Raw genomic sequence first — 13,207 nt, 5'->3', positions numbered from 1 at the left:
GGGAATACGATACCAAAAAGACGCCTTCTAGGAACTTTTCCAACTATCTTCAGGTCCTCACACATGCATCTGCATGTCTTGCTCTCAAAAACAACTGCGCAGAAATGGCGCGAAAATTAGGCTCAGCCTACAACTGGGAAGGCCCTTCCTGACTGGAAAAGGTGTCTAACAGTGCCTGACGTTAAAAAACGTTCCCCAAGTTTATAAGTGTGAAATACCAGCATAAACACGTATAAAATGCCCAAATAAAGCAATCGATTTTGCCCATAAAAGTGTCTACCAGTTTTATAGCCCATATTAAGCCCTTTATTCTGCTTGAGACTAAGGAAATGGCTTACCGGTCCCCATGAGGGGAAAAGACAGCCTTCCAGCATTACACAGTCTTGTTAGAAAACAGAATTTATGTTTACCTGATAAATTACTTTCTCCAACGGTGTGTCCGGTCCACGGGGTCATCCTTACTTGTGGGATATTCTCTTCCCCAACAGGAAATGGCAAAGAGCCCAGCAAAGCTGGTCACATGATCCCTCCTAGGCTCCGCCTTCCCCAGTCATTCGACCGACGTAAAGGAGGAATATTTGCATAGGAGAAATCATATGATACCGTGGTGACTGTAGTTAAAGAAAATAAATTATCAGACCTGATTAAAAAACCAGGGCGGGCCGTGGACCGGACACACCGTTGGAGAAAGTAATTTATCAGGTAAACATAAATTCTGTTTTCTCCAACATAGGTGTGTCCGGTCCACGGCGTCATCCTTACTTGTGGGAACCAATACCAAAGCTTTAGGACACGGATGATGGGAGGGAGCAAATCAGGTCACCTAGATGGAAGGCACCACGGCTTGCAAAACCTTTCTCCCAAAAATAGCCTCAGAAGAAGCAAAAGTATCAAATTTGTAAAATTTAGTAAAAGTGTGCAGTGAAGACCAAGTCGCTGCCTTACATATCTGATCAACAGAAGCCTCGTTCTTGAAGGCCCATGTGGAAGCCACGGCCCTAGTGGAATGAGCTGTGATTCTTTCAGGAGGCTGCCGTCCGGCAGTCTCGTAAGCCAATCTGATGATGCTTTTAAGCCAAAAAGAGAGAGAGGTAGAAGTTGCTTTTTGACCTCTCCTTTTACCGGAATAAACAACAAACAAGGAAGATGTTTGTCTGAAATCCTTTGTAGCATCTAAATAGAATTTTAGAGCACGAACTACATCCAAATTGTGCAACAAACGTTCCTTCTTTGAAACTGGATTCGGACACAAAGAAGGCACGACTATCTCCTGGTTAATGTTTTTGTTAGAAACAACTTTCGGAAGAAAACCAGGTTTAGTACGCAAAACCACCTTATCTGCATGGAACACCAGATAAGGAGGAGAACACTGCAGAGCAGATAACTCTGAAACTCTTCTAGCAGAAGAAATTGCAACCAAAAACAAAACTTTCCAAGATAATAACTTAATATCTACGGAATGTAAGGGTTCAAACGGAACCCCCTGAAGAACTGAAAGAACTAAATTGAGACTCCAAGGAGGAGTCAAAGGTTTGTAAACAGGCTTGATTCTAACCAGAGCCTGAACAAAAGCTTGAACATCTGGCACAGCCGCCAGCTTTTTGTGAAGTAAAACAGATAAAGCAGAAATCTGTCCCTTCAAAGAACTTGCAGATAATCCTTTCTCCAAACCTTCTTGAAGAAAGGATAGAATCTTAGGAATTTTTATCTTGTTCCATGGGAATCCTTTAGATTCACACCAACAGATATATTTTTTCCATATTTTATGGTAGATTTTTCTAGTTACAGGCTTTCTGGCCTGAACAAGAGTATCAATGACAGAATCTGAGAACCCTCGCTTTGATAAAATCAAGCGTTCAATCTCCAAGCAGTCAGTTGGAGTGAGGCCAGATTCGGATGTTCAAACGGACCTTGAACAAGAAGGTCCTGTCTCAAAGGTAGCTTCCATGGTGGAGCCGATGACATATTCACCAGGTCTGCATACCAAGTCCTGCGTGGCCACGCAGGAGCTATCAAGATCACCGATGCCCTCTCCTGATTGATCCTGGCTACCAGCCTGGGGTTGAGAGGAAACGGTGGGAATACATAAGCTAGGCTGAAGGTCCAAGGTGCTACTAGTGCATCTACTAGAGTCGCCTTGGGATCCCTGGATCTGGACCCGTAGCAAGGAACCTTGAAGTTCTGACGAGAGGCCATCAGATCCATGTCTGGAATGCCCCACAATTGAGTAATTTGGGCAAAGATTTCCGGATGGAGTTCCCACTCCCCCGGATGAAATGTCTGACGACTCAGAAAATCCGCTTCCCAATTTTCCACTCCTGGGATGTGGATTGCAGACAAGTGGCAGGAGTGAGTCTCCGCCCATTGAATGATTTTGGTCACTTCTTCCATCGCCAGGGAACTCCTTGTTCCCCCTTGATGGTTGATATACGCAACAGTCGTCATGTTGTCTGATTGAAACCGTATGAATTTGGCCTTTGCTAGCTGAGGCCAAGCCTTGAGAGCATTGAATATCGCTCTCAGTTCCAGAATATTTATCGGGAGAAGAGATTCTTCCCGAGACCAAAGGCCCTGAGCTTTCAGGAGTTCCCAGACCGCGCCCCAGCCCACCAGACTGGCGTCGGTCGTGACAATGACCCACTCTGGTCTGCGGAAGCTCATCCCCTGTGACAGGTTGTCCAGGGTCAGCCACCAACGGAGTGAATCTCTGGTCCTCTGATCTACTTGTATCGTCGGAGACAAGTCTGTATAATCCCCATTCCACTGACTGAGCATGCACAGTTGTAATGGTCTCAGATGAATTCGCGCAAAAGGAACTATGTCCATTGCCGCGACCATCAAACCTATTACTTCCATGCACTGCGCTATGGAAGGAAGAGGAACAGAATGAAGTACTTGACAAGAGCTTAGAAGTTTTGATTTTCTGGCCTCTGTCAGAAAAATCCTCATTTCTAAGGAGTCTATTATTGTTCCCAAGAAGGGAACTCTTGTTGACGGAGATAGAGAACTTTTTTCTACGTTCACTTTCCACCCGTGAGATCTGAGAAAGGCCAGGACAATGTCCGTATGAGCCTTTGCTTGTGGTAGGGACGACGCTTGAAATCAGTATGTCGTCCAAGTAAGGTACTACTGCAATGCCCCTTGGTCGTAGCACCGCTAGAAGGGACCCTAGTACCTTTGTGAAAATTCTTGGAGCAGTGGCTAATCCGAATGGAAGTGCCACAAACTGGTAATGCTTGTCCAGAAAGGCGAACCTTAGGAACCGATGATGTTCCTTGTGGATAGGAATATGTAGATACGCATCCTTTAAATCCACCGTGGTCATGAATTGACCTTCCTGGATGGAAGGAAGAATTGTCCGAATGGTTTCCATTTTGAACAATGGAACCTTGAGGAACTTGTTTAGGATCTTGAGATCTAAGATTGGTCTGAATGTTCCCTCTTTTTTGGGAACTATGAACAGATTGGAGTAGAATCCCATCCCTTGTTCTCCTAATGGAACAGGATGAATCACTCCCATTTTTAACAGGTCTTCTACACAATGTAAGAATGCCTGTCTTTTTATGTGGTCTGAAGACAATTGAGACCTGTGGAACCTCCCCCTTGGGGGAAGCCCCTTGAATTCCAGAAGATAACCTTGGGAGACTATTTCTAGCGCCCAAGGATCCAGAACATCTCTTGCCCAAGCCTGAGCGAAGAGAGAAAGTCTGCCCCCCACCAGATCCGGTCCCGGATCGGGGGCCAACATCTCATGCTGTCTTGGTAGCAGTGGCAGGTTTCTTGGCCTGCTTACCTTTGTTCCAGCCTTGCATTGGCCTCCAGGCTGGCTTGGCTTGAGAAGTATTACCCTCTTGCTTAGAGGATGTAGCACTTGGGGCTGGTCCGTTTCTGCGAAAGGGACGAAAATTTGGTTTATTTTTAGCCTTGAAAGACCTATCCTGAGGAAGGGCGTGGCCCTTACCCCCAGTGATATCAGAAATAATCTCTTTCAAGTCAGGGCCAAACAGCGTTTTCCCCTTGAAAGGTATGTTAAGCAATTTGTTCTTGGAAGACGCATCCGCTGACCAAGATTTTAGCCAAAGCGCTCTGCGCGCCACAATAGCAAACCCTGAATTTTTCGCCGCTAATCTAGCCAATTGCAAAGTGGCGTCTAAAGTAAAAGAGTTAGCCAATTTGAGAGCATGAATTCTGTCCATAATCTCCTCATAAGAAGAATCTTTATTGAGCGACTTTTCTAGTTCATCGAACCAGAAACACGCTGCTGTAGTGACAGGAACCATGCATGAAATTGGTTGTAGAAGGTAACCTTGCTGAACAAACATCTTTTTAAGCAAACCCTCTAATTTTTTATCCATAGGATCTTTGAAAGCACAACTATCTTCTATAGGGATAGTGGTGCGTTTGTTTAGAGTAGAAACCGCCCCCTCGACCTTGGGGACTGTCTGCCATAAGTCCTTTCTGGGGTCGACCATAGGAAACAATTTCTTAAATATAGGGGGAGGGACAAAAGGTATGCCGGGCCTTTCCCATTCTTTGTTTACAATGTCCGCCACCCGCTTGGGTATAGGAAAAGCTTCGGGGGGCCCCGGGACCTCTAGGAACTTGTCCATCTTACATAATTTCTCTGGAATGACCAAATTCTCACAATCATCCAGAGTAGATAACACCTCCTTAAGCAGAGCGCGGAGATGTTCCAATTTAAATTTGCTGATAAGTGGGCATTTTGGCTAAAATGTTTTTGATAGAATTATCCATTACAGCCGTTAATTGTTGCATAGTAAGGAATATTGGCGCACTAGATGTACTAGGGGCCTCCTGTGTGGGCAAGACTGGTGTAGACGAAGGAGGGGATGATGCAGTACCATGCTTACTCCCCTCACTTGAGGAATCATCTTGGGCATCATTTTCTCTAAATTTTGTGTCACATAAATCACATCTATTTAAATGAGAAGGAACCTTGGCTTCCCCACATACAGAACATAGTCTATCTGATAGTTCAGACATGTTAAACAGGCATAAACTTGATAACAAAGTACAAAAAACGTTTTAAAATAAAACAGTTACTGTCACTTTAAATTTTAAACTGAACACACTTTATTACTGAAAATGTGAAAAAGTATGAAGGAATTGTTCACCACCACAGTGTCTTAAAGCCTTAAAAGTATTGCACACCAAATTTGAAAGCTTTAACTCTTAAAATAACGGAACCGGAGCCGTTTTTACATTTAACCCCTATACAGTCCCTGGTATCTGCTTTGCTGAGACCCAACCAAGCCCAAAGGGGAATACGATACCAAATGACGCCTTCAGTAAGCTTTTTCTATGTATCTGAGCTCCTCACACATGCATCTGCATGTCTTGCTTCCCAAAAACAACTGCGCAATAGAGGCGCGAAAATGAGGCTCTGCCTATGATTAGAGAAGGCCCCCAGTGAAAAAGGTGTCCAATACAGTGCCTGACGGTTATTTTACATGATTCCCAAGAATAAAATAACTCCTCAAAAACTATGAAGTATTAAAAATGCTTATATATCAATCGTTTTAGCCCAGAAAAAATGTCTACCAGTCTTTAAAGCCCTTGTGAAGCCCTTTATTCTTATTTAATAAAAATGGCTTACCGGATCCCATAGGGAAAATGACAGCTTCCAGCATTACCAAGTCTTGTTAGAAATGTGTCATACCTCAAGCAGCAAAAGTCTGCTCACTGTTTCCCCCAACTGAAGTTAATTCCTCTCAACAGTCCTGTGTGGAAACAGCCATCGATTTTAGTAACGGTTGCTAAAATCATTTTCCTCTTACAAACAGAAATCTTCATCTCTTTTCTGTTTCAGAGTAAATAGTACATACCAGCACTATTTTAAAATAACAAACTCTTGATTGAAGAATAAAAACTACATTTAAACACCAAAAAACTCTAAGCCATCTCCGTGGAGATGTTGCCTGTACAACGGCAAAGAGAATGACTGGGGAAGGCGGAGCCTAGGAGGGATCATGTGACCAGCTTTGCTGGGCTCTTTGCCATTTCCTGTTGGGGAAGAGAATATCCCACAAGTAAGGATGACGCCGTGGACCGGACACACCTATGTTGGAGAAATATGGCTAGTCATACCTTAAGCAGAAAAGTCTGCTAACTGTTTCCCCCAACTGAAGTTACTTCATCTCAACAGTCCTATGTGGAACAGCAAAGGATTTTAGTTACTGTCTGCTAAAATCATCTTCCTCTCACAAACAGAATTCTTCATCTTTTTCTGTTTCAGTAAATAGTACATACCAGCACTATTTTGAAATAAACTCTTGATAGTAGAATAAAAAACTACAACTAAACACCACATACTCTTAACCATCTCCGTGGAGATGTTGCCTGTGCAACGGCAAAGAGAATGACTGGGGTGGGCGGAGCCTAGGAGGGACTATATGGCCAGCTTTGCTGGGACTCTTTGCCATTTCCTGTTGGGGAAGAGATATTCCCCCAAGTAAGGATGACGCCGTGGACCGGACACACCAATGTTGGAGAAATTGTACACAAATAATTTTCAGAGTAGATTGTCAAGTGAGGGATATCATTAGCACACAGTAAGCTATCAGAGAAAAAAAAAAAAGTACAAACACTTACTTCCTTCTCTTAACTCCGTGAAGAAGACTATCATGTTTATCATACACTTGTAGTTCGTGCTGCTCATCATGTGTAACGTTAGGGTCTTCTGTGGCAAGGATATCCACTGCACTTCCCAGGGGCATAGCTGTAAGACATTGGCTGGTCAGTGGAAGCTAACAACCTCATCAATTTATGGCCTTCAAAAAAGGCAATCAAACTAAATGTTTCCACCATGAGGAAGCAGAAATTATATAAAGCAATTTTATTTTGCAACACAAAAGTTAATAAAAAATTCAGCAAACTTTCAAAGCTTCAGAAAGCACTGAAACCTTCTTTCAACCCCGAATCAGCTATACGTATACCATTTTCTTGCATCCAAGTTGAAAAGAAATTTTCAAAAACCCTTTTAAAAGTACCCTCTTAGTCATGCTCTATTTGAACCTACCATCTCCATCCTGTTCTCCAGCTGATCTGTATCGGTGCATACGTAAAACATGGTCTGAGATTTCTCTATCCTGCTCTGGGTCTGCCTGATCCAGCATAATGAAGAGCAAATCAAAACGAGACAAGAGGGAGTCCTGAAGGCCAATGTTTTCCATGGGAGTTTTATATTGGTCATACTGTAAAAAAAAAAAATGAAAAATGGAGATTTAGTTTGGGAGAAAAAAAGGAAATTTATTCTAACCTGATAAATTTGTTTCTTTTACAATATGATGAGTCCACGGATTTCATCCTTGTGGGATATCGCCTCTTGGTCAGCAGGAGGAGGCAAAGAGCACCACAGCAGAGCTGTATATATAGCTCCTCCCGTCCCTCCCACTCCAGTCAATCGACCGAAGTTAGGAAGAGAAAGGAAAAGCCAAGGTGCAGAAGTGACTAAAGTTTAACAAATTAAAGACCTGTCTTATAAAAACAGGGTGGGCGTGGACTCGTATCGTAAAAAACAAATTTATCAGGTAAGAATAAATTTCCTTTTCTTTTACAAGATACGATGAGTCCACAGATTTCATCCTTACTTGTGGGATACAATACCCAAAAAGCAATAGTACATGGATGAAACGGGAGGGACAAGACAGGGAACCTAAACGGAAAGGCACCACTGCATGAAGAACTTTCCTCCCAAAAACAGCCTCAGATGAGGCAAAACCTCGAATTTGTAGAATTTGGAAAAAGTATGAAGAGACAACCAGGTTGAAGCTTTGCAAATCTGTTCAACAGAAGCATCATTTTTGAAAGCCCATGAGGAAGCCACAGCCCTAGTGGAATGAGCCGTAATTCGTTCAGGAGGCTGCTGTCCAGCAGTCTCATATGCAAAACGGATGATACTCTTCAGCCAAAAGAGAGAGGTAGCCGTAGCTTTCTGACCCCTACGTTTCCCTGAAAAAACAACAAACAAGGAAGATGATTGACGAAAATCCTTAGTCGCCTGTAAATAGAACTTTAAGGCATGGACAACGTCCAAATTATGTAACAGACGCTCCTTCTTAGAAGGATTCGGACACAAGGAAGGAACAACAATTTCCTTATTAATATTCTGGTTTGAAACAACCTTAGGAAGAAACCCAGGTTTGGTACGTAACACCACCTTATAAGAATGAAAAAAAAGTTAAGGGGAATCACATTGTAATGTTGAAAGCTCAGGGACTCCGCGAGCAGAAGAAATAGCAACCAAAAATAAAACTTTCCAAGATAACAACTTAATATATGCATAGGTTCAAACAGAACTTCTTGAAGAACATTAAGAACTAAATTCAAATTCCAAGGAGGAGCAATTGGTCTAAACACAGGCCTGATTCTAGTCAGAGCCTGACAAAAAGATTGAACATCTGGAACATCTGCCAGACGCTTGTGTAACAAAATATACAAAGCAGAAATTTGTCCCTATAAGGAACTTGCTGACAAGCCTTTCTCCAATCTTTCTTGGAGAAAAGATAAAATCCTTGGATTCGCACCAATAAAGATATTTGCGCCATATCTTATGGTAAATCTTTCTAGTAACAGGCTTACGTGCCCGAATTAAGGTATCAATGACTGAATCAGAGAACCCTCGCTTACATAAAATCAAGCGTTCAATCTCCAAGCAGTTAGCTGCAGAGAAATTAGATTTGGATGATGGATGGGCCCCTGAATTAGAAGGTCTTCCCTCAATGTAAGTTTCCACGGTGGTTGAGATGACATTTCCACCAGATCGGCATACCAAGTCCTGTGAGGCTACGCAGGAGCGATAAGGATCACCAAAGCCCTCTCCTGTTTGACTCTAGCAATCATCCGGGGGAGGAGAGCAAATGGAGGGAACACATAAGCTAGGTTTAACGACCAAGGTACTGCCAAGGCATCTATCAGTTCGGCCTGGGGATCTCTGGACCCGTATCTTTGAAGCTTTGCATTCTGACGAGATGCCATAAGATCCAACTCCGGCCTGCCCCATCTGAGAATCAGATTGGCAAATACCCCCGGATGGAGTTCCCATTCCCCTGGATGAAAAGTCTGCTCAGAATATCTGCTTCCCAGTTTTCCACTCCTGGAATGTGGATTGCTGACAGATAACAAGAGTGAGCCTTCGCCCACTGAATTATCTTGGCTACTTCTGTCATCGCTAAGAAACTCCTTGTTCCTCCCTGATGATTGATGTAAGCTACAGTCGTGATGTTGTCCGACTGGAATCTTATGAACTTGGCCAAAGTCAACTGAGGCCAAGCCTGAAGTGCATTGAATATTGCTCTTAACTCTAGGATATTGATGCTAAGTAGAAACTCAGATTGAGACCATACACCCTGAGGCCTCAGGGAGTTCCAGACTGCTCCCCATCCTATCAGGCTGGCGTCCGTTGTCACTATCACCCATGAGGGTCTGCGGAAGCATGTCCCCTGGGACAGATGATCCAGCAACAACCACCATAGAAGAGAATCCCTTGTTTCTTGATCCAGATTTATATGAGGAGACATGTGTAATCTCCATTCCACTGTCTGAGCATGCTCAGTTGCAGAGATCTGAGATGAAAACAAGCAAACTGAACGATGTCCATTGCCGCTACCATCAACCATAAAGCCCTGCGTGCTAAGATGGCAACTCTTAGCCACCAACTTGGTAATCTGTAGAGAAGCATCCGTAATAAACAAATTAGCTAACTTAAGAAGTTTAATCCGATCCTGTATCTCTTCCAAGGAGGTCTCTGTCTTAAGAGACTACTCTAGATTTTAGAGCAACAAACCAGAAAGCAGCCGCACTAGTCACAGCAACAATGCAGGCCGCCGGTTGTAAAAGAAATCCCTGGTGGATGCAAACTTTCTTAAGAAGACCCTCTAACTTCTTATCCATAGGGTCTTTAAAAGCACAACTAACCTCGATTGGAATAGTAGTTCGCTTGGCCAGGGTAGAAATAGCCCCCTCTACCTTAGAGACTGTCTTCCAAGAATCCCTAATATCGTCAGCCATAGGATACATTTTTTAAATATGGGCGAAGGAGAAAAAGGGATACCAGGTCTTCCCCATTCCTTTGCAATGATCTCCGAAGTCCTTTTAGGAACTGGAAAAACATCCGAGTAAGAAGGAACTTCTAAATATTTGTCTTACTCAATTTCTTTGGCAATACTATGATTGAGTCACAGTCATCCAAAGTAACCAACACCTCTCTCAGCAATAAACGGAGGTGTTCAAGCTTAAACCTGAAAGAAACCACATCAGGATCAGTCAAGGGCAAAGCACTCCCTGCTTCAGAGAGTTCACCCTCAGAGAGTACCTCTAACTCAAGACCCCTGGAGGGTGCATCCGCAATTGCCACCATGGAATCAGTGGCATACGTGTCCACATAGGTGTCCCTTCTTGTACGCTTGCCGTGCGCAATAGGAAGGTTGTATAACGCATCAGAAAGCATAGAGGACATCACTGCAGCTATGTCTTTTAATGTAAACGCTGCAGATACTGGGGAAATACATAACGCTGCTTGCGCGGCGTTAGGGACTGTGACGCTTGGGGAGAAAGCTGTGGCATACCTTGCGTCTCTTCTATAGACTCCTGAGAAGCATCTGCCTTAGGTAAAGGATTATCAAAAATTCTGTCTCTATAATGTAAGGCCCTCTCACAACAGGGAGGGCAAAAAGAACCAGAGGTTTCACAGTGGCAGTCAAACACATGGAGCAAGCTGCAGTCTGGATATCTGAATCCATACTGACAGTAGGAAAAATAAATTTTTATTGTACAATTTAAAATAAAAATGAAAACCCCAATAAACGGTTCACCAAATAATTGGAAAGAAGAAACAGTACAAAATAATTCTGATAGTACTGTCCCTTTAAAAAAATAAAATGACAGGAAAGTTTTTTTAGCATGGGAAAAACTCGTCAAGTAAGTGCTGCACACTAGAGCACCTCGCCTCAACAGCTCTGCTGAGGCGCCTACCTGCGCCCACGGTCCGACGACCTTTCTAGGCACAAATTAGGAAGTCAGGTCACGACATCCAAAACCGCTTGCTTTATTTGCAAACCATGCGGTAAAGGTGTCACTCTTGATGTCTGCGCGAACAGCCGCTTCTGACTTCTCCTGAAAAGAAAGTGCGCCCATCGTGGGCGCGACCTAATACACAGTCCAATCGTGCAAAAAAAAAAAAAGAAGGTCTACTACAGCCGTGTACTGGAGTCTATTATCACTCCAAACACACTATCCAAGCGTCAGCCCTAAGTCCCCTTGTTTAAAGGCCAGTATTATCAATTACCCGATACCTAAAAACAAGCATGACAGTGTATCCAGGCCAACGTTATTAACGGACAGTAGACTGAGAAAATAAAGTGTAATGTTGGTTAGCATGGTCTGCCTTGTATGTCCCATGAGAACCCACACCCTGTTGCTAGGACAGCCCTTCAGAGCCCATAGTCCCCAACAGATGAGAGATGCAGTCTATTGAGATATGCTGCAAGCCCCAGAAATAAAGACTGCACTTACCTCAATGCTGAGTAACAGTATGAAAGTTTCACAGTTCCAAGAGGTCTTCTATCCTGCAGCTCTGTGAACACATAAAGGCCTCAGTTAATAATCTCTGAAACCATCAATATAAGGGAAGCAAGTATGGGAGGCGCAGTGAGGCTAAAACCCCACCAGTTCCCATTGCTTTAAAGCCACCTGTAGCTCTACTCTAGAGGCTGACAAGGAATACAGCTACACCCGAAGTAAAATAGCACACTTTGGTACCATTTAAAAAAAAAAACTCTTGATTGAAGAACCTAAACTAACACCTCACTTTACCTCTTTCTATCACTAACACAGGCAAAGAGAATGGCTGGGGTGGGAGGAGCTATATATACAGCTCTGGCGTGGTGCTCTTTGTCTCCTCCTGCTGACCAGGAGGCGATATCCCACAAGTAAAGATGAAATCCGTGGACTCATCGTATCTTGTAAAAGAAAAAAAAAAAAAAAATCTACAAAAAAATAAAATAAAAAAAATTTTAAGAACTTACCTGATAAATTAATTTCTTTCATATTGCCAAGAGTCCATGAGCTAGTGACATATGGGATATACAATCCTACCAGGAGGGGCAAAGTTTCCCAAACCTCAAAATGCCTATAAATACACCCCTCACCACACCCACAATTCAGTTTAACGAATAGCCAAGCAGTGGGGTGATAAAGAAAAGAGTAGAAAGCATCAACAAAGGAAATTTGGAAATAATTGTGCTTTATACAAAAAATCATAACCACCATAAAAAGGGTGGGCCTCATGGACTCTTGCCAATATGAAAGAAATGAATTTATCAGGTAAGTTCTTACATAAATTATGTTTTCTTTCATGTAATTGGCAAGAGTCCATAAGCTAGTGAAATATGGGATAGCAATACCCAAGATGTGGAGTCTTCCACTCAAGAGTCAACCACAACCCAAAAAATAAGTTATTTTCACTTTGAAAAGAAAAAAATTAAATCAAAAGCAGAAGAATCAAACTGAAACAGCTGCCTGAAAAACGTTTCTACCAAAAACTGCTTCCGAAGAAGCAAATACATCAAAATGGTAGAATTTAGTAAATGTATGCAAAGAGGACCAAGTGGCTGCTTTGCAAATCTGATCGACTGAAGCTTCATTCTTAAAAGCCCATGAAGTAGAGACTGATCTAGTAGAATGAGCTGTAATTCTCTGAGGCGGGGTTTGACCCTACTCCAAATAAGCTTGATGAATCAAAAGTTTCAACCAAGAAGCCAAGGAAACAGCAGAAGCTTTTTGACCTTTCCTAGGACCAGAAAATAAAACAAATAGACTAGAAGTCTTCCTGAAATTTTTAGTAGCTTCCACATAATATTTCAAAGCTCTTACCACATCCAAAGAATGTAAGGATCTCTCCAAAGAATTCTTAGGATTAGGACATAAAGAAGGGACAACAATTTCTCTACTAATGTTGTTAGAATTCACAACCTTAGGTAAAAATTGAAAAGAAGTCCGCAAAACTGCCTTATCCTGATGAAAAATCAGAAAAGGAGACTCACAAGAAAGAGCAGATAGCTCAGAAACTCTTCTAGCAGAAGAGATGGCCAAAAGGAACAACACTTTCCAAGAAAGTAGTTTAATGTCCAAAGAATGCATAGGTTCAAATGGAGGAACCTGTAAAGCCCGCAGAACCAAATTAAGACTC

At 42.7% G+C, this 13,207-nt stretch overlaps 1 protein-coding gene across 1 annotated transcript in view; it reads right to left on the bottom strand.

The window, feature by feature from the left end:
• Positions 1-13,207, bottom strand: part of MCM3 (minichromosome maintenance complex component 3) — a 79,856-nt gene that overhangs the window by 40,920 nt on the left and 25,729 nt on the right. The window contains exons 10-11 of the mRNA XM_053709555.1: positions 7,040-7,214; positions 6,613-6,739 (exon numbers count right to left, since the gene is read on the bottom strand). Of these exons, the coding sequence (XP_053565530.1) occupies positions 6,613-6,739; positions 7,040-7,214 (302 nt within the window). The remainder of the gene's footprint in view (positions 1-6,612; positions 6,740-7,039; positions 7,215-13,207) is intronic.

This window comes from Bombina bombina, chromosome 4, assembly GCF_027579735.1.
Source record: "Bombina bombina isolate aBomBom1 chromosome 4, aBomBom1.pri, whole genome shotgun sequence".
Lineage (NCBI taxonomy): Eukaryota > Metazoa > Chordata > Amphibia > Anura > Bombinatoridae > Bombina > Bombina bombina.
Note: the sequence above shows the minus strand (reverse complement) of the source record. Positions and strands in the feature narration are given on the sequence as shown.